Genomic DNA, 27,446 nt, shown 5'->3' on the forward strand with positions numbered 1-27,446 from the left:
TATCATCTTTAGGGCTCAAGGAAAGGACACTCCCCTTTGTGTCCGTACAACCTATCTTCTTTTTCATAGAACACATAATTACAAGATAACCAACATGTTAATATTACCTAAATTGCATGACAGATTGCTTAAGGTACAGTTCGGTTCAAGTCACATGTTTCTACGAGCTTGGGTTCAGAGATGACAACATTTTGCGCTTTTAGTGGGTTTTGCCATATTGGTTTTTCATCAAATCTGACACGGAGGTACACACCCTCTCTGGGCATATTACAGTAGGTTTCGAGGTCTCTAGCATAAACACAGATGTTACAATATTAATAATTACATGGCTTGGCCTCAGAACCTCCCACAATGTCCAGCTTAGTCTCAAATTGTGGGTACATTTTTCATATTAAGAATCCCCAAATTGTACATTTCTGTCAGCTTGATACAATATTTTATAAGCAATTTAATAAAACATACATTTGCTCTCAATTCAGTACACCCATTGGTTTGTCCCCGCCCCTAGAAACTTGGCTTGACTCAGAGATCAGATGTCTTGCCTTCCCCCAGAGCAGTGTTGACAGTTCACACCCAAAATCAGCATACCCTATTCAGCGGAAGGAATCCTTTGTCTGATTTTTCCTGCTAGCAGGGCATCAGTCTAGGGTGCCACTCTCCATTTGATCAACAGAACCTTGTGATTGCTTGCCTTCTTGCTGAGATGACCAGGTGTGAAGACTTCGCATGGACAAGCAAGCCTTTGAAGTCCCAGCTAACTCGGGTTCACTGTTTAGCTCCTGAAATACAAGTCCCCTTTCAGAATTTAGATCGCTAGCGCTGGTCAGTGGCAGGCACCAGTATTGCACCCATTTTTGACAGCTGCCTTAAATTAATACATTTCAAAGAGGGGATTTTACTTGATTGCATATGATCCTTGCTAACATTGTATTGATGTGGATTCTGCAGTAGAGTAATGTAGAACACCCAACCAGAAGTTTGATTTTTTTGGTGGTTTCATGCCCATGATTTTAGCAATTTTGACAATCAAGAAAATGAATTGTTGAACAGCTCTGTATTCCTTTGTCTGTTTTTGTTCTGTGGGCAGCCAAAGGATGGGTCTGGCAATGGTCTCCTGTATCAACACTGACAGAGGCAAAAGAAGATGGCAGCCTGTCTGTCAGGTTCTCACTGCGCACTTTCTGGTGATTTCTGGCCAGCAGCATGCTTTCCGGTGGCCATTATGTTTCCCATGTCAGTAATGCACAATTATGTTGTATGGCTTTGATGCGTGGGTTGAAACATCCCACAAGAGCCTCAAACCAAATTGGTCAGAAGAATTGGAGTTCCATATCCCTCTCCTTATGGATATCTAAAGAAATAGTTCTGTCTTGGGAGGATAGCTCAGGGGCAACGAGCTTGCCTTGGAAACAAGACGACATAAAGCAACACAGGTTCAACCCCCGGGTCTGCACTCAGAAACCTCTGGGTATTAAGCGCATTATAAATAAGCTATCATATCATTCTGAGAACCTCTTTTATTTCCTTGATAATTTGCCTTGCTTAACACTGCTTTCTCTAAATTTGAATGTATGTTGCACTACATTACTGCAGAACTAAGTGCTCTGCCATCTAACAAGATCCTTGGTCTGTAAGCCATACCAATTTACCTCATAAAGTTGAACATACCTTTTTACGATCTGATTTGAAATTAGTATTTAATGCAATCTTGCAAATGGGCGTAATTCATGGATTTCAACTTTAAGAGCTTATTACGCATATTTTCCAAAAAGGTGTTAGGAACTTTCCAACCTTCAATCACCCACACTCAAGACTGGATATGTGTCTAAACATTTTGGAAATGTGTATATGTGAGGCCGATTTGTTCACATCAAATAACATCTTCACCAAAAAACAAGTGAGGTTTTGAGAAGATCTAGCGACTCTGGAGCAGAACATCATAAAATCATACCAACATTCCTGCATTGTGATATGTTTAGCTTTTTTTGACCTCACTACAGCATTCTATCTGGCTACTAGGGGAAAGATTTTCTCAACTCTTCGGAATTTGAAGAGACTATCCAATCTTCTCTGTATAATTTGCTTCCTCCAGTTCACATTTGGAAGTATCTCCCAGCATTATATTTGAGAATAAAGGAGACTGAAGAATATCTTTCCTTAATACCAGAGGACTCCTGCAAGGATAGCTGTTTGCACCCCACTTATTCAATCTTTAGATCAACTCCCTTCTAGACAAACTGATTGGTTTGGGTGTGGATGTCCCTTTACTGTGCAGGGTGCCAACGACTATGTTGGACCTTTCTGATAACTCAGGTTTTATTGTATGATATCCCCATAAACATGTAATTAACAGTTAGACTGCCTTCATCTCTAAAACATGTACTTTGGCGCAAATATGAAAATGAATGGTCCTTCTTTACTAAACAGTGTTAGATATTAAAGGGTTACATCTTTTAAATATCTTGCATGTATAATTTCAGAGAAATGTAGGGATACCTCACATGTTACCAATGAAGCCCTGCTGATGGTCTAATCATCGGGGGCCAAGCTGCAGTTGTTGAGTGTTATTAGTAGGCAATAAGTAGATGTTGTTTTGGGGTTGTGCTGCCAAGTCTCACACACTTAATTTGCATGCATATGAATTCTGCGGCTGAGAACTTTCAAGTAACTAAAAGTAGTAATACTACCAATATTTATTAACAGCATTTTATTCATGTGATAATTAGCTTAACATGACATAGGTCTCTGAAGAAATCATAATGAGACCTGTTGTGATGTAAATCAGTATTAGCCCGCTTGTTTATTTTCCCAGAAACTTGTTTTCGATGTTCGGTTGGGGATTTTGCCATAAAAAATACCCTGGATAAAACATATCAGGTGTGACCTCTTCATTTTGATTCCTATCATTGTTTTCAAACCCAGAATGGATATATCACAGGCCAACTGTCTCTGATATGTGTCAGTATGAATCACCAGTACAATCAGGCGAACTGATTAAAAAGAGTTATAGGCTGCAGCATGCCAAGGCCTCCTTTGATTCTTTGGGAAATTACCTGTTCTGAATTGCTGGACTAATGCTGAGAAAGTGGCTAACTCGTTTTACGTTCAATGTACTCCTTACTTGCTGCACTGTATTGGTTTCGCCATCAGACCCAAATAAAATGTGCATCTTCTTTTATGCCCAATTATGAGGAGACTGCTGCATTTCATATTGTTCTGCTCACGTTATCATCGCATCTGCTGATTCCACTCTTAGAATCATGTGGATTCATATCAATGGCACCTTATCTAGCTTGGCTTGTTATACATTTCTGACCATGATGTGGTTTGGCCCAGTCAGATGGACATTGATTTAGCTTCATTAATAAGATTGAATGTTTCCTAAATATGTGACCATTGTGTGCATATTACACAAGCATTTATATAATAGTAATTCTTTTCATGGATATCATATTTCTGATGTAAATTGTAGTGCACTTGTATGGTCATTTTGTTACTGAAATAAAGTATTGATGATGACATCAGAAATGTTGCATTGGTGTAGGTGTGCTATGGTAAAACAATTTTCCAGCTGCAAAATACATATTAAATTAGGACAACTTTGCCCCGGTGGAGAAATGTATTGAAAATATGTTTTTTGCATAATGGAAATGTTTGCACTATTACCAATAGTGTGCTAAATTGTATTGCACTTGTGCAAAGTTTCTGTAAGGATGCCTCAAGAGTCAGAAGAATGGAAGTCTCAATCCATTGCACATTCTCAGGTTATCAAGATGGTCAGCTTCCTGTTATTTGTTTTCTCTCCAGAATTGTGCTGTGAGCATCGCACTCATTAATTCATAAACATTCCTACAGTGCCGCCATTTCCATCATAGGGAGTTTGCTTTTCTTGGTGTTATCTGGGTTTCATATCCAACAAAAGGTACTTTCAGCTAAAATAAACCACGCTGCTGCTGCATATGTATGTCCTGCCATTTTAGTACATCATATTTCACAAAAACCCATTGTTTATTTATCCAGCTTTTCCAACATATTAATAAACACAGAGAAAGGCTCACACCTTACATGCACTAACAATCATTCATATCTATTCAGTATGACAGTTCTTCATATTCATTTGGGTGCTCTAGTGTTGGACTGGGTCATCAAATATCAAACCCAGTACCATGTTATATGACTGACAAGGAGAGGAGTGTCCGTTGTCTTTATACGAGGCACATTAATACCATTGCAAATACTCACAGACCAGAATTCTCCTAAGAGTCAAACTGAAGTTAAAGTAATGTAAACTATTTTAGAGAATGGCAACTGCAATGAAACATATGCTGAATCGAATTGCCACTTCCGTTCCACATTGGTGACGCCATTTTTCAATTACTGTGGACCTATAATAGCATTTCACTGGTCATGCACTGATAATACCTAAAAGGCTATTAGTAAAGGTCTTATATGGAGTCACACCTTATACAAATAGAAGCTAAACTGACTTTTCAATTTATGTTATGTTATTTTCATTTATAGAGTGTACATACAGTGAAGCATCTTGGTGCTACAAGGAGTACAACAGGGTTAAAAGTCCACTATTACAATATTTAGAACAAGTAAGACTTTAGGGATAGAGTTCCATAATTTGTCAGCTGCCACAAAGAAAGATTGACCGCCCACCTACAAATACTGTGCTCCTTGGCGATAGGAAGCCTGGTGAACATTGCAGAGTGATTTAAACAGCATCCATTGTTGTACAGGTAGCCAGTGAAGTGAACAGAGAACCAGTGAAATATGAGAACCAAGTGGGGTACCTGTACATATCCGGGCACCAAAGTTCTGAAGTAGTTGCAAACTATGAAATAAGTAAAGTGGCTGAGCGAGAATTACAGAATTGCAGTACTTGAGCCAGCTAAGGACCAGGGAAGGTTTCACCAAAGGATGAAAGTGAGCAGAGAGAAATAGCAGAACTGTGAGCAAGATTCTGAGTTGGAAAAACCTGGCCTTGGAGATAGCACCCACCCCGCCTGAGGTGGATAGAGAAGAAGAAGTGAATTTAAAACCTAAATTCCTCACCTCAAGCACAGGTGTAGGGCAAGGACCAAGGTCAGGGGACCAGAAGGCCGAAGACAAAACGAAAGCAGAAGAGGACACAATAGAGTGAGGAACATGAGAAGGGTTAACCACCAGTACCTCTGTCTTGTCCCTGTTAAGTTTCAGCCAATTGCAGCCCATCCACCTACCTGCTGCTGCCAGGCAACTCCTAAACTGAGACCCTGTGTCTGACTGAGCAGAGTGCCGCCGGACAATGATTTGAGTGTCACCAGCACAGGAGTAACACCTGAAGCCGTGGGAGTGGATGAGCAGAACAAGAGGCTGAATATAAATATTAAACAGCACAGGGGGCACAGAAGAGCCCTGGGGGACCGCCACATAGAAGGGATGCAAAGGCAGAAGACAAGGAAGGAAGTGTTAGTGTCTGGCTTCAGTCAGTCATGAAGGATGCGAACCAGGAGAGGACCTGTCCTGCGAGGCCAGCCAGGGCAAGGTTATCCAGCAGCACAAGATTGTCCACTGTGTCAAATGCTTCTTAGAGAACTAACAGAATCAGAACACCAACTCCTCCCCTTGTCTACCAGCTTGGTCAGGTCATCAAAGACTGAAGCAAGCATGCTCTCCATACCTAGACCAGGGCGGAAGCCAGATTGGAAAGGGTTGGGGAATAAAGAGGGTTCTAGAAAAGAAGTGCAAAGGGGAGAAAACAAAGATTCCAAGAGCTTCATGAAAAAAGGAAGAAGTGATATAAGACAAAGGTTGGCAGGTACACAGGGGTCAAGAGAAAGCTTTTTCAGGAGTGGAATGACCACAGATTGATTGACCTCTATGGGAATTTTGCCTGAGGAACAGGAGATATTAATGGCGTGTGTGACCCAGACTTGAATGTGGGGCATCATTTATTTCTGTTTTTTCAGAAGGCGACACAGATTTGAGACTTATGTTGGCTGCTTCAATGTCATCAGTAGAAAACACAGTAGAAAACACAGGAAAAACATACCATTGTTGGTCAGGAGATGGTATAAGGGCAACAGGGACAAGTGCATCAGTGAATCAGTGCATATGCCAGATAGATGTATCAGGTCACGTATACTACTGACCTTAGCTGTGAATAAATAAGAAAAATCATCACAGAAGGCCTGGGAGTAGATCATGCTGGCAGAAGTGCCTGGTCTAGATGACAGTGTATACCAATGAGACAAGTTCCATTGGTTGATTTCACCCTCTGGGTGTAGAAGGTGGATTTAGCAAGATGAATAGCTTAATGTCAAGACTTATAAGCCTGCAAGAACCCTATCTTATCATGTGAGCATTATGAGAGCTGCCACTTCTGCTCAACTTGATGCTTTAGAAGTTTTAGGGCTTTCAATTCATCATTGAACCTGGGCTTGCAAGGACGACCCATGACCTTGCGTAATTTAAGCGGGCCAGTATTTCTGCAGCTGATTTGAAATCTTGATTCAAAATAGAAAGATGTATTTTATCAGAGCCGTGACACTGAGACTGTGTATGTTTGAGACAATGGGCCTCATTACGACTTTGGAGGTAGCCATTCCCTTAATAAGGGCATGGCTGCCTCCAAAACTGTGTTCGGGTCCGGGTTCCCTGAATGGGGAATTACCGGGCCATTCCAAGTTTGGAGGGCCCAGTAATTCCTCCCTCAGGGAACCCGGGCCCGGACCTTCCCCATTCCCATTTGAGCCCCCAAAGGGCTCAATGGGAATGGGTGCGGGAGCTAACAACGGGCCGATTACGACCGGCCCGTTGTTAGCTCCCTGGTCCCCTCGCAGGACCCGGTAAGGACGCCTGGTAAAACCAGACATCCACATCGGGTCCCGCGAGGGAACCTGGTAATATTGCGGAACGGGTTTAACGGGTCCGCCACCATTAGCGGCATCCGTTCACCCATTCCGCAATGCTTATAATGAGGCCCAATGTCTGCATTAGAGACCTTGTGCCAGCCTCGTTGCAGCCAATATTTAGAATCAGAGTTTGCGTGAGGAATCCTGGCATGGACTAGGAAAGAGACAGCCACGTGGTCAGACCAAAAAATAGGGAGTGGCATGAATGTTGATACCAAAGTGTCACTTGTGAATACCAGGTCATGCGTATTTCCAAGTAAGTGAGTTGGATTATTAACACGTTGTTCAATGCCCAAGTTGCTCAAGGCTTCAAAAAATGACTTACAGAGAGTGAGATTGGGGATTAAATGTAAGGTTGAAATCACGGATAATTACTAGATTTGAGAATTTCAGTTCTAAGTCTGTGGCAAACTCAAGGAATTGACCTTAGAAACTTTCAGGAGGGTCCTATTATGGATTCTGAGCCTAGTGTGTTTTATGATCCAGCCTTATAAGAATATGGTCATATGCTCAATACACAGTCTCCATGTAATTATGATATTGACAACAGACTGCTGTGAGGACACCAAACAAGTCGAAATCGCCCCATCCCAGCAACACCAGGAACAAAATCAGAGAGACCAACCATGGATTGACTAGGACATGTGATGTCTTATCATAACTCCCTAGGGCATCCCAGTTAAGGGCAGAACATTAAAGAGTGAAGACCAGGCATTGGCCAGCTTCTTTGCCTCGTCGACTATGAGCCTGTGCTTTTGCGTTCCTACCTCTTGCACCTGTGAGTACCCCTATCATTCTTAATACTGTCTGTCTCTACACAATGTGGTACTCACCTATAATGTATTCGCTCCTGCTGCTTCTCCGACTCACTTGTCCATACATGTTTTCCAATCACACAACAACTTCCTCCTTTCCTCACATAAAACCCGTATCTCAAAAACTCCCACTACTCCATCTCTCCTTCGCCTCCTACTTCTAACAAACAAATTTAATGAGCAAACCAAACCTCCCCTAACAAATATCCACCTCGCCTCTCAGTTCTCTGATACTCGAGTTCTCTACTCAACTAAACACTGCACTCTGCAATGCTCAGTATGTATGCAACAACACATCCTTTAACACTGACTACTTTCATGCCAGTTCTTCTTGTCTAGATCTCCTTGCTCTCACTGAAACCTGCATTTCTCAATCTGACACTGTCACCCTGATGGCACTACATTATGGCTGGACCTCCCAAACCAAGAAGTTTGGCAGCAGTTTGTCAGAGAGATGTACATCTTCAGTGAGCAGTGCAAGCTGCAAAAGTATCCAACGATTGTAGTGGGTGATGTGCATTTCAAAATGCCTGAGCTTCCTAAAGTAGGGCCATGATGTGTAGAACATTAATACTTTTGAAAAATGTGTGATTAGCATTCGAAAGCATTATTTGGATTGTAGCCAGTACATTGGAAGGTATAAGGCAGAAACTGGCCAGCACTACTCAGATACATTCAAAACTGAATCTATCGATTTCACACCCACACACAAAGTGTAAAACAACCTCACTCCACTTTTCAGTTTCTGAAATGTGCTTCGTAACAAATTATGTTGATCTTTCAATCTGGTGCTGTGACTATGGGTAGATTTCCCATAGTCTCCAAAAATGAAGTGAGCATTACTTTCTATAAATGTAAGTTGTTTTACATGCAGCACTGTCAGGCTTCTTCTGCAGTTCGAGATAATCACCCCAGCCACACTAAACATTCTCTTGGACTGCACAGACAGCTAGTCTACAGCAACTGGCAAAATTGCAGCTGGGCAGATGGACCACTTGTTGTACCAACACTGTTCCCACAGATGAAGTGTCCAGTATATAGGTATCTGTGTGTATGATGGTTTACAGTCTCTTCCTGATGACTAGTCTGCATTCAAGATGCCTGAGTCACTGAGTACGGCTTACCACAGACCACCCCGCACCATAGAAGGCTGCACTCAAAGCTTTCAACTGGTGTCAATGATGTACTGACCATTGATGCAGCAGTCATTTGTGTCCAGCTCACTTGGTGAAATTTGGCTTGGTTGGTGTTCTTGCTGCTGACTACATTTTGGTGTCATCTGATGCTGCAAGCGCTGAAGCAAGGTATCTTTGCACATTTGCACAGTGCCCCTACCTTGTGATACTTGCTGTGAGATGAAAATTGGCCACTTTTACTTTAAAATGTTTTACCTTTAAATCCAGCTACTCATGGATCAATAAACAATGATGGACGCAAGTCCCTAACTGCTTTTGCCAAATCAGCATCACATGACAGGGCACAAACCTTTGCCACATTTGTCAGGTTGAGCACAGGCGGGTAGAACAGGGAGAGAAAACCTCACTCAGGATTGCACTGTGATGGTTATCCCACTTGGTGGCCTCTTCAACATATCCTACTGAAAAAGAAACATTAAAGAGCAGCTGTCCCAGACATAGTGTAACAAATGTACTAGGTACACATATTACGTATGTTATAGTATTAACAATCAGCTCTGAAATATGTGATGGTGTTGCATTGCTGACTCACGTTACCTCTCTGAAATGTGTAAAGTAGTTACAGCAGGTGGACAACAAGATCTTTAGGTTGTGCTGTGCCAACTTGTGTCATATTTGAAGTTGGCATAGTTGATTATGGGCATGCTAACTGAAATGGGAATTGATATTTTGAGCTGCAATAATGATTTCTTTGACAGGCTGAATATTGCTGATACACTGCTGATAAAGTATGTGATCACAGGCTGAAGGAGACGTTATCCTGCCAATTCATAAGCCAGCAAGGACATTTGATCCATTTTCATGGCAGCAGATCGCAAATGCAAACCACAGGGCCTTATCAACAAGCTTCTACCACCTCCATCTTCTGCCTAATATCAACACCCATCTGCACTGAACCCCTTACATTTACACGATTGCCTGGTCGCTAATTGGAAATAACTGCTGCCCCCTTGAAATACTCTGGTTCCTCTCTTGGCTGTTTGAGGAAGCAAATACCACTTAGTGTATGTTGACGGCCATGTAGTCAATGTTCTCATGATTGGTCCACATGTCCATGTTAACGTTGAATTTGTTCCGCATGAACTGCCGGAGTGCCCCCAAACACTCTAGTTATGCCCCCATTGTACAATTCTGGCACCATTTTGTGAGAGATAAAATAGCATCCAGGAACATCCCAGCAGTGATCCACTTTTCCCATAAGGTGCTAGAATCCAACATTGTACACACATGTGTAGGAAATGAGGTCTATTGCCAACATCATATTGAGGATAGCATTGAGGGAGCTCTGTCATGATACTTGTGATATTGCTGGCCATAAGTTTCTAAAGCACTACCCTTAAGCAATGGAGGATCACTGTAATACACTGCTGGTGTACAGGAGGTAGAGCATGTTGTGCTTCTCCCAGGGGCAAACACTGGTGCAGCAGAAGCATTTTCAGGAATACCAGTGTGGGATGGTAGAGATGTGATACTTTTCAGATGGTGCCAGGAAGTATGCACATCAAATATTTTCCCTTCCTCACATGTATGTGTACCGTGCTGCGGTACAAGGGGTAGCTTTGGTGCAGTACCCACTTGTCCATGCCTTCCCACAGATAACCATTTTCCTGCAGAGTGTACTATGTTTAGATCATCAACCATCTAGTCATCAATACTGCCTGATCCATTCGATAAGGATGGAAGAGAGAGACAGCTGGGATTTTCAATCTCCTTCCATTCTTCAATCATCGTGGACTATGACTTGCATTCCCGCTCTTTACATTTCTACTAATCAACTAAATGCTCCCACTCTTCTTGTACCAAAGCCCAACACATAGAACCCCAGGGCCAAACAATCAATGGAATGAGAATCAGGCTCCTGATCAGAATTTCATTTTCTATACATTTACACGTTTTCTCACAACTCCTTTGTGGATTTGATGCACCACCTGCATCTCAACCCAAGGAGAGGTCCAGACCTGCTCCGTTATCTCCCCATTTTCACCATTCTGTTGGAATGCCATGTGTTGGTAATATGTGCCCCCTTGAAAGGTAGATACCACCAATACCATCATGTCTAGAGTATTTAAACAAAGATTTCACGTGCATGTCACTGAATAAGCGACTTGATGATTTTGCAATCAAGGAAATACTTCAAACTGAGTTAACTCAATTATATTTATTTATTTACTTTGTGTGAACTAATTTCTGTTGAAAATTAAAAGCAAATATAAACATGTCTGCAAGTGATTAATCTTGAAAGCGAAACTTTGTATATAGTTTCAGATAATTAACTCAATTCTAATTGTGTCCATTTCTAAGCTCAGGCCCTTGTTTATAATAGTGCCCATGCTGTAACATTTCTGCAATGACAGGAACGGTTAGATATGGAGAATGCAACCTATCTTTGTTGGTCAATATGCACATGCCATTATTTGTATTTATGTTGCAACTTCTTAGGTTACTAAATTGTGAACATGCAAAATGCCAGTCAAAACAGAATTACAACCAAGGTATTTCTTGTCACAGATATTTGACAAAAATGTTCCATACATATAAAGAGGGATAAACTCTGAGCACCTGACAGGCAAAAGGGCACACATGGCATGTTTTCATTCAAATAAATGTGATATAAAGGTATGCAAATATCAATGTAAATGAACCAAGACAACACAATTACACATCACATGAAAAGCATCTGGTAGTTCAAAACTTGTAAATATGTATTTTTTGTATATACTCAACAGATGTATATAAACAGTTCATTTTCTTTGGACTCCGCCTTCGTACATCCCGAGGAACCAAGAATCTTTCCCGAGCAAGACACTCCTCTACTGATGGCCAATCAATTATCAGTGGCAATTTCTAGACCTCCTACTGTCTCAAGGCCATGCCACAGAGTGATACTAACACCTCAGACATTAACAGGTTAGTAGTAAATCATACACTTTATAGATCTTTAGCCAATTTAAGTGACCGTGCATGTTTATATAATTGGGACTACCTTTATAGATACTGAATGATTACAATCTCCTCAGGATGTCTGCACGTTGAAAACTGAGCATGTCTCTGAAACCCAGCAAAACATGTCGTGCATAGCCTGGTATTCCTAGTACTAGTGACTGATGCCACAGCCATTTCAGCCTCACACACAAATCATATGACTGTTCCAATCAATATGCATGCTTCAATGTTGCAAATATTTCAATGCTTTGGTTAGTGTTGTAAAATTTGAAAGGACCATTAAGCCTATCATGCATTACATACTTATTGTTTCAAGATTGCAACCCTTTTACAGACATATCTGTCAAATATAAGCATCTGTTTTCATTCTGAGGTTTCCAAGATGCTCTTTAACTCCAGACAAATCAGTCATGATCCCTCACCATGCGACGTGAGCCCCCTTTCCCTGTCTCATAAGTGTATTTCTAAACAGTACTATACCAGGCTGTCCTGCTTTCAATGATAATCTGCTTCTATTTCAGAAGTGCATATTACACATTTTCACAACCCGACAAATTAGAAAAATGTTCGACTTTGCTTTGTTCATGGCTTTTTTAGATTTAGTAATGTCTGGTAACACCCTCACCCCTCCCTTCCAACACACTCGTTGCCCCTATAACTTCACCATTTTCTTCTGCCTTTTTTGCACCCCCATTTTTATTTTTTCACGTTTCCTTTTTCCAGGGTTTTACTTGCTTGTCAAACCAACCATATATGTACATAGCTGTTAGGAAAGTTGTCACAATTGGGTTATGAAATTTGAATTCAAAATTGTGACCATGTGCTTTGATTAGAAAGCAAAGTGTAAAGTTCGTATTATGAATACACTATGTACTGGAAGTGTTCATTAGAAATACACATTGTAACATTTTAAAAAGTAGCAGTTTAAAATGTTTGTATAATCAAATAAAGTATATTTTTTAATAGTGGTGGCCAGAGGTGGACAAAGCGGGGTGGTGACATAGGTCTGAGAAACAGGAAAGGTGCTAAATAAATCCCCAAGAGAGGATATAAAGAATCTTGAATAGTGTTGAGACCCCATAAGTACCCTAAAGGTTCAGAGAAATCCCATGTACGGAATCCCAAGAAGGGACCATTAAGCAAAGAGGTTGAACTACAGGCCTTGCCCAGTACAGCAGTGGAGGACACCCTTAAAGAAATATGGGGTACGACAATAGCTCATAATCCGGTGTGGAGTGAAAAGGTATTTTTCCTTTTAACAAAAATGAAAAAGACCAATTTAGAAATACCGCTCTGAGAAAACTAAGAGGTTTTATTTCTAAATCTAACTGTCTTGCTCCTACCACCCACAAGTGTGCCCAGGAGCTGACAGACACAGCCGGCCAGGAGACTGAATTCACGGTGAGGATAGTATGTTTCTTTGTGAGTTTTGTTTGTGTGTGTGTCTATGGCTGTGAGGGGAAGGTGGGGGTGGAATAGAATTATTAATGGCAGAGATGTGTGGAGGGTCCGAAGGAGGAGTCAGGAAGGTGAAACTGCCATACATTAAAAAGTAAGGGCTAGTGGGGAATCGATGGATGGTGGCGTCAGGGGAGTGAACCCCCACAAAATAGTCCCAATATTGAAGTCCACACCAAAATGGCCAGAAAAGTCAGGGTTTTCTTGCATGTCACCTTCAATATTTGTAAAAAATCACATCGAACACATACTTCAGTTCACCATCCAAGTGTTGACTCAAGGCAATAGCAAATACGAAGATAAATGCCACTTTAGAGAGCCATACTCTGAATCACTGTAAACATCCATAAAAATGAATTGTCTTGGTGAACACTGGACTTCAGAATCAGGACACTAGATATTTTTTTAAATAGGTGTCACTGATTTAATTTCATGACTGACGCATTCCAATATAGAAGCTCAATGACTTGTCATGTAAGACATGCCCTACATTCAGTAAAAGTTAATCTCTTCCTACTCTATGACAAGAAAAAGCACCAGAACGTAATATGTAGTGCCTATGGCGCATTATAATTTAAAAAGCTACGGAAGAGAGGGCGGTGTTGATACACGGGTACTCATTCTTGACCATGTGATTCCACAAGATAAAACCCAATGCGCATAAGTGATTCTGTTGTAAAAAGTTTGACCCTTCATTGTGAAGAGGATATTCTGTTCTTATGTTTATCATTGCCCGCACTGTTAGGGAGAATTTCCAAAAATGTGCTAATTCCCTCCACCTTAGAGACCCCCAGCAACTTTGCCGGATTTTGAGGACTTGATTTTTTTTAACCTAGAGAGAGTGAGACCCTTTTTCTCACTCTCTCGTGTATTTTAATGTGATTTTATACAATGTGTTTCTTTTTGGTTATGGAGTCTAACCAACTCCATAGGCATCGTCTTTTACAATTGTGTCACAAAGCACCTTCAGTGCAGTGTCACAGGGAAGTCTTCCAGATTTCCCAAGTTTTAAATACCTTCTCTGGGATCAACTACTGTTTCCCAGAGCAGTAAAGTGAAATTGACTTTACTTCGCATTTTACTTGCTAGACCCAGCACACCTGATTTTACAATAGAGTGCTGGAGGGGTTACTTAACATCCCTTGTGTCTAAATGCTCATGTAACATTTTTTATGTTACCCTTTCCTCAATTGACTGGCTGGTGGCAGTGGTTTTGTTTTGAACTACCTTGGTTTGCAAGAAACTCAGGGTGTACAGTATTGCATTGTATTTGTGTGTTACTAGTATATTGCTCCCTTCTAAAAAAGGCTTTATAACTGACTGATAAATAAATTAATAATGGTTTATGCAAGAAACCTTGAGTGTGAGAGTTTATTTGAATACCCGTAATTGTGAATCTTAGTGTAATTGCACTACAGCTCATATTTCCCCTCTTGAGATAAGCCTGGCTGCTCAACACGCTACCAAAAGTGTGTAGTACAAGCTTATACAAAAGGTTGGGTTGCCTGTACCTGTTGTAGCGGAGGTCCCAAGCATGATTCGCACCCCTACCACCTATTTTGAAGTACCAGGAACGTTCACACTGAAATACGTGACACATGATGAGCAAATAAACTAGCAGGGAGCTGCAGTGGGGCTTTGCCCAGTACCTATCAGACTGACAGCACCTATTGAAGTACCAACACCTAAGAAAACCTGGACAGTGAGGTATCCATTGAGAAAACCATATCGACAAATGAGACAGAATGATGATTGTCAAAATGCAATACCCGAAGAAGCCAATAAGGTACTAAAAGAAGAAGAATGGTGACGTCCCAAGAACCCAGACAGAATCACATATAGAGGATATGACGACCTATGAATGATGAAAGGAGACAAAACACCATGGATAAGTGACATCCTGAGTTTAAAGTGAAACAATTGATGTCAAATGTAAGAAACATATGCCATGAGCGTGATGAACATATTCAGCCAGTTTACACGTGTTCATATGCAAAGAACCTCAAGAAGCTAAGAAAATCGTGAGGCTTCCTAAGCTTAGTAGTAAGCTAGATTGCTACAAGCTCCACCTATACATATTTACCTCAAGAAAGCACTTTATAGAAGTAAACTTCCACTATGCACAAGAGCAGAACCAACCAAAAGATTACTTAAGGTCTCAAGAGGAGAGCTTCGCAGCAAACAAATCGAGAATTTAAACACAGAGAGAAACTCAGAAAAAGGCAAGTTATGCCAAGAAGCCAAGGTCGTACCAGCTGAAAAAGCCCATCAGTGGATACAATTAATGGAGAGAAGAACAGAGTATCCTATTCTGAAAGGTCAAGATAAGCCAAATTAAATCAAATACACGAATTACATGGAGAATAAGACGATTTCACAGTGTCGGAATCACATGATCGAGCAAGCAGAAGGAATGAACTTTCACACCTACGCATAGATTTGTGCCATGCCCAGGCACCTTAACTTTTCCAGACCAAGATGCAGTCTCGAGGCCAAAATACAAAGAACAAATTGACAAATGACCACTGAAGTGATGATTGATTGTTGCAATAATTGGAGGGAGGCTGGGGGTGCAGATGAACTCCCTGCACCTGGCTGGCTATTCTGCACGCTGCTAGGCTAGTGGAAAAGTATGAGTGGGGTTGATGCCAACCCAATCATAGTGGACCAAGTAATCTAGGGTCCTATAGTTAGTAGAACCAATGAGACGTCATACTTTTAGTGATGTCTACAGTTGCCATTTTGAAGGAAGGGCTTAGATGCCCCACCTGACACTGTTTATCCAATCCCCTCACTTTGTTACCATATACAGATATGGCACCTATATTAAAGTTACCTTCCTAGGACCAGTAGAATTGCATGCAACATTTTAAGCATTACACGTCAGCGATGACGAGTTTTTAGTATAAATGATGTGTTTTTTATGAAATTAAGTTGAGTTGAAGCGAGAAGGAAGATCAAGCGATTGCTGATATTCATTAACTCCCCGTTTTTTGTACTTGTCATTAAACAGACTCCCTTTGTCAAACCATTGGTTTGTCATTATTGATTTGATGCGAGAGTACGAATCTGCATCCCCATCCATCTCACGGGTGCTGCTGCCTCATCGTAAAGTGCTATTGGGTAACCCCCAGCTCTCTGGGCCGGTTGGGGTCCTAGTGCACACTTGGTAGCAGAGATAGGATAGTTTATCGACTATTGATTAGATAAGACTTTAGAACAAGTAAGGGAAGGTAACGGAGGCAGGTGGAACAAAATAACGTTAGGGTAAGAGTAGAATGTATATATATAAGGGAAAGAAATATTGACTCAATGGTGACTGAGCAATAGATAGAGGATACCGGGAGGTTACCTGAGCTAGAGAGAGGATACCAGGAGGATACCTGAGCAGAGAGAGGATACGCCCAAATACCTATGCTTTAATATAGCGGTTAGAAGTAGTCTGCATTCAAAATCCTGAAAAGAATGGGCGCAGTATAACATCAGAATCGATGAAAGAGGCGATCTGAAAGGGATGGGCTTAAATTCCATGTCCGGATGATAATAGGGGCATGAGATCTGTGTAGCTGGCTGGAGTCTGTATAGTCTGTTATGTCTGTCTTATGTTGTTTTTTTCTCTTTGACGTCATAAAGTAAGACATTTTTTGGGAGGAAACAGCATGGAAATTACACGATTGTATAGCTAGGATGTTGTATGACATGAATTGATGGTTGTTGTTTGAAAAAGTGAAAAGACATTTTTGTGAAAAAACGGGATTGGAGCTTGCGACGATTGGTATTCGCTCATATTGTTGATTTTGTTTAAGAAACGTAACACGTAACAAAGTGTTGTATGAGGAGAAGATAAATAATTTTAAGCATTGAAGACATTACACCATTAGTACACTTGTGCAAACAGTTGCCAAAACATGCACCTAAGCTGAAGAAGTACAGTGCAGAGTGGGTTAAAGGAACCACCCACAAAATGTTTATGACGTGGCCCCAGGATAGATCGCTATCTAAAACAGTCCTGCAACACATGATGACATATGTGCACGCCACGTATACTGGCAAAAAGGTAGACAAACACTTAGCTAGTTTAGAGCTTTGGAAGATGTACCAAGAGGATAAGGAGGAGGAGCCGCCACTAGATTGGATACTTAACATATGCACGGAGGGGGGTGAAACGCCTTCCGCACCACCCGCCCCATCTGAAACAAAAAGCAAAACAAGTAAGGATGAAGGATTATATCCATTGAGGGAACTTAAAGCAGCAACGGGATATATAGTGACGAAAACCCAGACAAAGACAGAGATAGGGATATCACCTCCAAAGTCCCGAGGGACAAGGAGAGGTGCGAGAAAGAAAAAGGAGATCAAGAACAAGCAAGTACATCTCCAGAAACAAATAGAGAAGGAAAGAGATGGAAAGGAGATGAGGACAGAACTAATGAGATGGCATTTACACAAAACTAAAGGAGGGGAGGCCAGATTCTATTGAAACTCAATGGTAAGGTCATTGAGGATGTGAGACAAAAGGGAGAGTCGGATGACCCAAACCGAAAAGAGAAGGAAAAGGAAAAAGGATTGAGAGACAAAAGAATTAGGAAAAAAGATAGACAGAGACGAGAACAGCTGTATCGCGAAGAGCAAGAAAGGAAACATGATCATAAGCCAAGAGCAGCTAATGATCAGGACAGGCAAGAACAACGAAGAATAGAGGAAGAAGAACAAAAGATAGGGGAGAAGAGAATAAAAAGACGAAGGGATGAGGAAATACAAAGGGCAAATGAACATAGAGATGTGAAGAAACAGTAAGAAGATAGGATCAGAGAGGAAGCGAGAAAGCACAGAGAGTTCCATGACGACATAGAACTTAAGCGAAGACAGAGGGCACGGGATATTAAATATTTGGAAAGAGAGGTTAAGAAACCTGACCCAACAAGAGAGTGGGAGGACATAGAAGAATTCTTTCATGAGTATGATCCAGTACCAGGCATGGCTAGGGCAAATATCGAAGGTGACTTCGACACCAGAAACATCGGGGAAACGATCGCTAGAATATATGATGAATATTTGATGAATTGGGGCTAGAACAGGTACCCCAAGCGAGAGGAGAGGACAAGCATTTTGAGAGCACTCAGTTATATGACACTGAGGACACCTCTAGAAGTAGCAGAATTAAAGAACTGTCCCTGGATAGATTTACACTAAATAGGAATGAGGAAGATGAGAGGAGTTACACGAGTTGGGCACAGACAATATCAGACGCAGAGAGAGAGGAATATGAAGGAAAGGAAGAAGAGAGGAGACGTGAACAACACTTCTCTTGAGGAAAAGAAATAAGATAGTCAGATTCTAGCAGTCTGCACCTAAGGCATCAGAGTCAGCCACACAATCAGATCGACATGAAGGAGTATTTTACGGTCAGAGAGGGGTGTCTCCACCGCCCTATATGAGCCGACTAAGGACTTTACCAGTTAGACGGCACTGCGGGACTATTAAGCCTGTAGTGGATAGAAAAATGATGATGGAGGAAAAGGTGTGTCATGTATTACAATTCCCATTGCTCGAAAAAGGAGGAAGGAGGCCACAGTATATACCCTGGCCACACATGGATCAAATCTGAAAAATAAGTTTCCAATGTTAACATCGGGAGCCAGAAAATTGATACATGAGCTAGAAAAAATGACGGGAGGGAACACGTTAGCTATAGGAGATATTAAGGGTCCTTTAATCGCCATACTTGGTGATAGAGCTGACAATGTATGGACACAAGCAGGTTATCCTGGCGTGACCACAGTTAATACTACGCACGATGGAGCTCCATTTATCAATTGCAGAGCTGTGGTATGGAATGCATTACGATTGCTATACCCAGATACTTCTGACATGGGAGCCATAATGACACGCAAAATGAAGGAATCAGAAGATCCTTTGCTTTACATTCAGAACTTTCAAGACACATGGGTGCTGGAAATGGTAGGTGCTGGAAATTGGTAGGAATCGAGGCCAAACTGTGGTCTGAGATTCAGTTGACCATAGCTCATTATTGCAGGCTGCTGCAAGAAAAGAATCACAAAAAAAAGGCTGCACGAAAAGCTGAAGAGGCAAAATTAGTGCAGAAAAAATTATCAAAATATGCTATTGAAGGGGCAACGATAACTAGCACAGACAGATCGAATATGCAACAGGTCAAAAACCAACAGCAAGTTAATCAGGGCAGTAATGGGTTTTACCCCAGAGGGAGAGGCTTTCGAGGAAGAGGATGGCAGAATAATCAGGGAGGTTTCCAAGATAATCAGGGAGGTTTTCAAAACATGCAGAATGGCAATCAGGATATGTCAAATGGGCAAATAATCCAACCACAGTCTATATGTTGAACGTGTGAGATGACAGGGCATCTAGCACGCACATGCAGAAGTCAAGGGATGGTGCAAACTGACCATGGAGCAAGAGTAGGAATGGTGAATCCATCTGTATTTTTACAGCAGGGTTGAAATGGAGTTGCATACAATCACACGGTGCAACAGCAAGCGCCAGGAGCACTGCGAAGCTTGCAACCTCAGAACATGATAAATTTCCACAAGGGCAGTCTTAACAGTCGCCGAAGCAACTGTCACAGACAACAAGTGCAGGACAGGTATTGAATTCTGGAATGAAAACCAATGCTGCTGATGGAGGGAGTCCATTCACACAACATGGGAAAAGTTATATATGGATTAGGACAGCTCACTGGGAAAACTGATGTGTTCTATCCTATCAGTGACACCAGACCCTCATGAGGAACCAAGGGTAGATGTCTGTATAGGGGATAAAGAATATTCCTTCTTTGTTGACACGGGTGCAACACGCTCATGTATACATGAAGGCAAGTTTTCCTTTTCCAGCGATGCCATAAATACTCAGGGCTTCACAGGAGCAACCAGTCGTGTTCCTTTTACAAAAGAACTTCCACTCTCTATAGGAGAATGTGACATGAATGTGCCACTGCTATAATCAAGGCAGACCCCAGTAAATATATTGGGACAAGACCTAAAGACAAAGTTAAACATGACAATCTCGTTCGCGGAGAAGGGCATAGTATGTTTGACTCCAGGAATGCATTATTTGAACGTATGCAAAATTATTAGAGCATACGCAGGACAAACGGCTATGAGAGCTATTCCATTGGAACCCGAAATATTTGTGTATGGAATGTGAATACTAATGGTATTAAACAGGAAATCATATTGTGCCTCCTTTCTAATGTCTATTGGCCTAAGCCCAGTCGCTATGCGAAGAAAACCGCGTTTCAAATGTTCCAATTTTAGATTGACTTTGCTGCCATTTTGGGATCATCTGCCATTTTGATTTCTGTTCAAATGTAACTCTGTTCTAAAATGGTGGACTGTGTTTCCAGCTTGTAACCGAGCCTTCCCGAACCTTGCACCTTAGCTAATGTTTAGACTGTCCACAGGCCGAATGTTTAGACTGGGTAAAGAGACCTTGTCCCATGCATGACTTGTGGTTTTAGGATTGTCTCCACCAATAAGCCTCATTAATGAACATACATCAAAACAATGTAAAGTAAATGTCGAATGTGGACACTGGATGAACTGCATTATGAAGGGACATGTGCTAAGGCTTACTGCTAAATACTGGAATGCACTGTTGCCATTGTAACTTGTTTGTATGTAGACCAAAGATAATCTGTGTGCATATTGTTGTATGACCCATAAGTAAACTCGGCACGAACTCTAGACCACTGATTATTAACTTGCAGAGGGGCTGGACATTGTTACTAAAATTGTATAAATGCGTGAATGTCCAGATGTCCAGTACCTCTCACTTCTCACACTGAAGGGCTGGTATTCACTGTGATGTACTGAGGGCCAGATAGCTATCTGATTTGTTTCTTTGTAAACTGTGCAGTTGAATAAAGATCTGTGAATCTTTATAAGCCCGTGTTCGGTGTATTTCCTTTTGTGGTACTTAGCCTCGATATTTCCTCTTGCTTTTACAATGGCAGGGCTACCAGGCCTTGCAGACAAAACCATGAGACCCCAGATTAATTTTTATTTAGGCCAAGAATACCTATGCACAAGGAAAAGGGACAAGTATTTCCCTTGGCAATACACAGCCGTAGTGTGAATAAAAATGGCTTTGATTGACGGTTGTGATGATGAGGGCAGACAATGGTGCACAGTAATCGCCATTGAGGAAGGGTGCAGATTGACTGACATCAATGATGACAACCTGTTTGACGAACAAACAGGTGTAGATAAAACATCAGTTGAGATAAATCTCGTTTTCTGGGTGAGAATGATCAAAAGAGAGGTACCGCAGAGAATGATGCTGGTGAAAAATTGTCCTGAATATTTTGATGACGACATGGCCCAGGTGCCTGTCTCAGTGTGGACTACAGGCCTTTACAGCGTAGGCTTGTTAAAGGGAGTATGAGATAGAAAAAAGTTTAAATTGAAACCAGGAGCAATTTTGCCAAGAGCGTGACAATATCCCATGTCTAGGGTAGCAGATGAAGGGATTTTCAAGATAATTTCTGCTATGATGGAACAGGGCATCTTAGTGACAGCAGAGTCATCATGCAATACTGCAGTTTATCCGATTAAAAAATCAAAGGCAGGGTCGTGGAGACTAATTCAAGATTTACGCCTGATAAATGATATTGCAGAGGCCGAGTTCCCTCTAGTCCCTAACCCGTCCACAATCCAATGTAATATACCCGTTGAGGCAAAATATTTCACAGTGATTGACTTGAAAAATGCATTTTTATCAATCCTGTTGCACAAAGACTCACAATATTTGACGCCATTCACGTTCAGACAGATGCGTCCGAAAAGCACAAGGTTGCTCCAGGGGTACTGTGAGTCTCCTTCCATTTTCAACAGAGTCCTGCAAATGGACTTAAGCAATATTGCATTAGAGAGTATTGTCTTGCAATATGTGGACGGCATTTCAATTTGCAGCACAGCAGAAGAAACATGCAGGCACGATTCTATCCATCTCTTGACTATATTGGCTGAAAAAGGATATAAAGTTGACAAATAGAAGTTACAATATTGTCAGGAAGAAGACCTGTACATAGGCCAACTAATCTCACATGAGGGGAAAAGGGTTACCCCTGAAAGGGCTGAGGCCATATTGAACACAGTCAAGCCGCACACGATAAAACAGATGCAGAGTTTCATTGGATTGTGCAATTATGTCAGAGCATGGGTCTTTTTCTAGAGCTCATATACCAAGCCCTTGTTACAAGCCCTAAATAAGGCACAGGGGACGAAATAAAAAATTGAATGGACTGACACCATGGAAGAAGGATTTGTCGAACTAAAAAGAGCCATTTGCATGGTGCAAGTTTTAGGGATTCCCAATTATGCAGAGGAATTCTACCTATTTTCACACCGAATGACAGTGTTATGACAGCAGTACTCACACAGAGAACCACATTGGGGTACAATCCCCTGGCATACTACAGTGGAAATCTAGACCCAGAGATGAGAGGTAATTTCCCTTGCGAACAAAGTTTGGCTGCTGCAGCGTTCGCCATAGGGAAAGCTACAACGATTGTAATTGGATGCTCAATGACGTTGTTCGTCGAGCACACACTCTTTGCCATTCTTGAGAAACTAAAAGGCACATTGACATCTCAGAGAGCTTCTACATATAAAGTGATCATATCGAATCCATTGATTAAGAATATTTGATGTAAAATAGTGAACCCAGCTATGCTTATTGAAGAGCCAGTCACTGAAGGAGAGCTGATTCATTACTATGCAAATTATAAAGAATTCTATGATGAGATCCCAGAGTGAAAGAAAATGCATTGGCAGAAGGAGAAATTGTCTTCGTTGACGGTTCTTCGAGAATGGATCAAAACGACGGGCAAAGATATACAGGCACCGCTGTGATGAAACACACAACAAATGGAGAGTTTTGAGTACTTATTAGTGCACAATTACCATCTAATTACTCAGCACAGGCTGCAGAATTATTGGTGTTGATACTCACACTCGAGAATCACGCAGAATAGGAATCAATGGTGTACAGTGACTCCGCCTATGTGACGTCGACAGTGCACGCAAGCCTAGCGCGCTGGAAAAGGAGGGGCTACCTCTGTGCGGATGGCACGCCAGTGCAGCACGCAGCCCTGTTGAACAGACTGATTAAGACACAACAGCTCCCAGTGGGCATAGCAGTCTTGAAATGCACTACCCACACCAAAGGGACAGATTTTATCTCACGAAGAAATTAAGCAGCAGATACAGAAGCCAAGCACGTGTCAACCAAAAGACGAAGTCATAATGGATGTGTATATATCTGATGTGCATGAGAGAGTGATTGTTGTATGAAGTGAACCAGACAGTTATAGCCACATGGAGAAAACCCAGTTAATGGAACTAAAGGGATACCACCACAGGAGGAAAATAATCTCTGGAAGCGGCGAGGGTGTTCTTTAAACCCCTCCAAGAGCTTGTGGCGACAATACAGCAGTGGTAAACCGGTGATGCCTATAGCCCTATTGAAGATAGCAATGGAACAGTTACATTATTTTAATGCAGTCTTTGAACAGATTTGCTTGTTGCTTGGTGTAAAGCACAAGTTCTCTTCAGCGTATCATCTTCAAGGTAACAGAATATGTGAGAAGCTCAACGGCTTGTTAAAGGAAAGGATAGCCAAGTTGAAGTTTACTCTAAAGAAGGGATGGCCTTCCAATGGCACTGTATGCACTCAGAAACCAGCCTGGTCTGACCATCACCTTACGCCACATGAGATCATAACAGGCAGAAGGATGCGCACGCCACTGACACCCCGAGATAGAACTAGATGTGATGGTCAGCCAACAGGAAAAGCTTTAGGGTCTGAAATGCAAAAATACTCGAATTGCATGACATCTTGTCTTATTGTAATTTGAATACACCTACAGCGACGACAAAAAGGGTGCAGGGCAGCACAGAACACAGAAGGAGATACTACAACAGACCCAATTCAAGGTTTACATCTACCACCAGTTTTCCCTGGGGACACGGTCCTGGTGAGAAACCACACAAGAAAGAAGTGGGATGAGCCAAGATTCAATGATCCATTCAGAGTGGAGAACATTACTCCCTTTGCAGTCAAGCTAGAAGGAAGAAGAGCCTGGCTATTCCTGGGTGCTATCAAGCCATAAATTGGAGAAGGCCCCCTGCACACACCCCAACGCGTAGAGACTACAGATAGACTACAAATGGGAAAGAACCACAACATGTGCAGACGAGATCCATGGTGGGGAAGAAGGACGCATGACCAGCAAAACAAAGACGAAGAACTTTTGTGTAAATTGTGGATATGTCCTCTGTGCAAAAAAGAGGATAGGAACATAAAACAATGACACTCTGTGCATCCTAGTTACAGGGTAAAGAAGAAAAATTGCATGTATAAGCCACAACATATTCTATTGACTTTGGACTGAGGCATGCTGAAGCCTTGAGAAGGAAAAGGATATGCCAAATTTTGATCGAGTACACACAAACTGGAAGAAAATACAGTATGCAGACTCGTTCCAAACACGAGCATTATTTGGACTGAATTATGGTGTCCCTCAGCAGTGACATCACTAAAGACGTTCTAATTTACTTTAAACTAGTATTGAGATCGTATCCATCGTTACTGGGAAGGCTCACTAACATCACTGAATTTCTTCAAGACCCTGAAAACGAAAAGACAATTAGGAGGCTGCTCACTGTGATCACCGAGCAGGTCCTCCTGCTTCCGGAATACAGGTAGGACAAAACAAATATCCCAAGCAGAGGAAGCAGCAAATAGGCTTGTCAGCGTGCTATTCTTTCACTTAATTGAAGACTGTCCAGATCTTGTTAGAAGACAAACTGATGTCTTGACATTTCTTCGATATCCAGCAAACACTGAATGTTTGAGCATAATCTTGAATGGAATCATAATTCAAGTTGCTCTTCAAGCTCATCGAAACCACAGAAGCTGCTCACAGTGAGTACCAAGCAGTTCCAGAATTCAACAAGGACTAGACAAATGTCCCTGTCACCAGAAGATAGCAGATTGGCAAGCAATGTCTTCTTTCGCCTAATTGAAGACTTTCCAGAACTTGTGGGGAGGCCTGCCAGTGTTGAAGTCATCACTTTCATCAGAGACCCAGCAAACTCTACACAGATGAGTATGCTCCTGCATGGTATTGTGATGCAGGTTGAATGTTCTAATCATCAGAATTTCTGGAGGAGACTGTTAACTTTCTGCAGATGGACAGATCGAGGAAGTGTTGACAAAGAATACACTTTTGCTGACAGAGAAGCAACATGTCTTCTGGAGTGAAACAGGTAAGGGGCATTGATTGGAATCTTGTTTATTTTGAAAAAGCGAACTAAGAGACTTGTTGAACGTATTACCGTACATTGACATTTGCGTATACAGAAAAGAGAACTGTTTCCAGAAGCAAGAGACAATCCAGTCATCAAGCAAAGAAGGACAATCGTTCCAGTACCTGCGACTTACTAGCAGAAACAGCAGAATCCAGAGATAACGATCTTATCTAGAGTGTATTAAACTGTTAGTTTTCTTTCCTTAAATGATAGAGATGGGCAACTTAAACAGTAACGTTGTCATCCCTCAAGAGGAGAGGCGCTCATACTGCTCCAGAAGTTAGTGCTGCTGACTGACCTACAGAGGGATAATGTACCTATGCATTGTATTCATTGTTGTTTTACTGTTATTGACGATTCTAACTGCATTTTTTATTGGTGCGCAAAGTGTTCCGATTCCAGTGCACCCACCTAATGATGTACACATGACACCCACGAAGGCACCCAGACCTTTTATAGTCATTCCAGTCCCTAGACAGTCTGACAAAGGAGTGAGTGAACTTGAAATGAATGTGATTAGCAATGGCACACACACACATTTAGTAACAAGCACATTGAGAAGCCGGAGACAGGATCTGCAGAGCAAGCATGAGAAAAGGTTAATGAAAAATACATACACACAAACAATGAGTGCACATACACCAGATCTAGTGTCAATAACTGCAGAACCACAGGCCAAAGAAGGGGAAACTTTGGGCTGCCTACTATGAGAACTTCTACTACAAGAGAAGTGAAAAGACAAATGGAGAAAGCTGAACTTTTAAAGAGACAAAAGGAGTTGGAGAATAAACCAACAGAGAACAGCATTGAAAGCACATATGATCCAATGAAGGGGACAAGTACAAGTTCTACAATACATCCATATATTGGACCAATGGAAGAGTGGATATGGACATTGATAACCTGAAGAAAAAAGATGCAATAGGACAATGAAGGATTTGCCAGACTTTTGCCTACTCAACTGGCACAGATGGAGAGGACTGAACCATGAATTGAGATAACTGAGAATCTTCCAATGAGAAGGCGCAACATGGATTCTATTAAGGATGTGATGACAGCAAACTACATGAAAACCTTGAGAATAAAGAGAAGCATACAAGGAGATGACAATGAACTAATTGACTACATGGACAGCACAGCACACTTGGGAAATAACATATGGTACCAACACATGAAAGAAGTTGGACGACAAAATTCAGAGGGGGAATGCTTTGTTTGTCCACCCTTACCTTACAGCATGGGGAAGTCAAAGATCTTCGTAGCTGTGGAAATTTATGTCCAGACAGCACACTGTCTATCACACGTAGCAATGTGCACAATCAGAGGCCAGTTCATGGGAAGTGATGCTTCACTCAAATGGGCAACTGAAGCAGCGGATCCAAATGAAGACAATTATGTCCAAGACATAAAGACAAGAAACAATGGAAACACAAAACACATTGTGATTAGATATGAAAAGCATGGAATTAAGGGATCAGAGATCAGAAAAGGAGCAAATCACAAATTGAATGTTCAAGGAAAGACACCAGAAGAAGCTCGAAAGTGGAAGAACATAGGTCAAATGCAAATTTGGGGATCATTGCTTTCACCAGACGGATGGGAAAAAGGAGTAGTGATCTGCAGAGCATGGACGACCTCCGGTCACTACGAGCCCACGATCAACATAGTGCAAAATGGATGTTTTTGAGGGTATCCCATATGAACTTAGACTGTTCAGCCAGACTTCATCCGTGTTCATGACAATTTTTATGCCAAGAATTCAGGTTGGAGCAAATACTAAAT

General features: G+C 41.6%; 1 protein-coding gene across 1 annotated transcript in view; it reads left to right on the top strand.

Annotated features, from left to right (window-relative positions):
• TCERG1L (transcription elongation regulator 1 like) overlaps positions 1-27,446 on the top strand; it is a 1,760,733-nt gene that overhangs the window by 177,539 nt on the left and 1,555,748 nt on the right. Inside the window, exon 3 of the mRNA XM_069611442.1 lies at positions 11,640-11,820. Within this exon, the coding sequence (XP_069467543.1) occupies positions 11,640-11,820 (181 nt within the window). The remainder of the gene's footprint in view (positions 1-11,639; positions 11,821-27,446) is intronic.

The sequence above is a fragment of the Ambystoma mexicanum genome, chromosome 8 (assembly GCF_040938575.1).
Source record: "Ambystoma mexicanum isolate Mex_15411 chromosome 8, UKY_AmexF1_1, whole genome shotgun sequence".
In the NCBI taxonomy this organism is placed as follows: Eukaryota; Metazoa; Chordata; class Amphibia; order Caudata; family Ambystomatidae; genus Ambystoma; species Ambystoma mexicanum.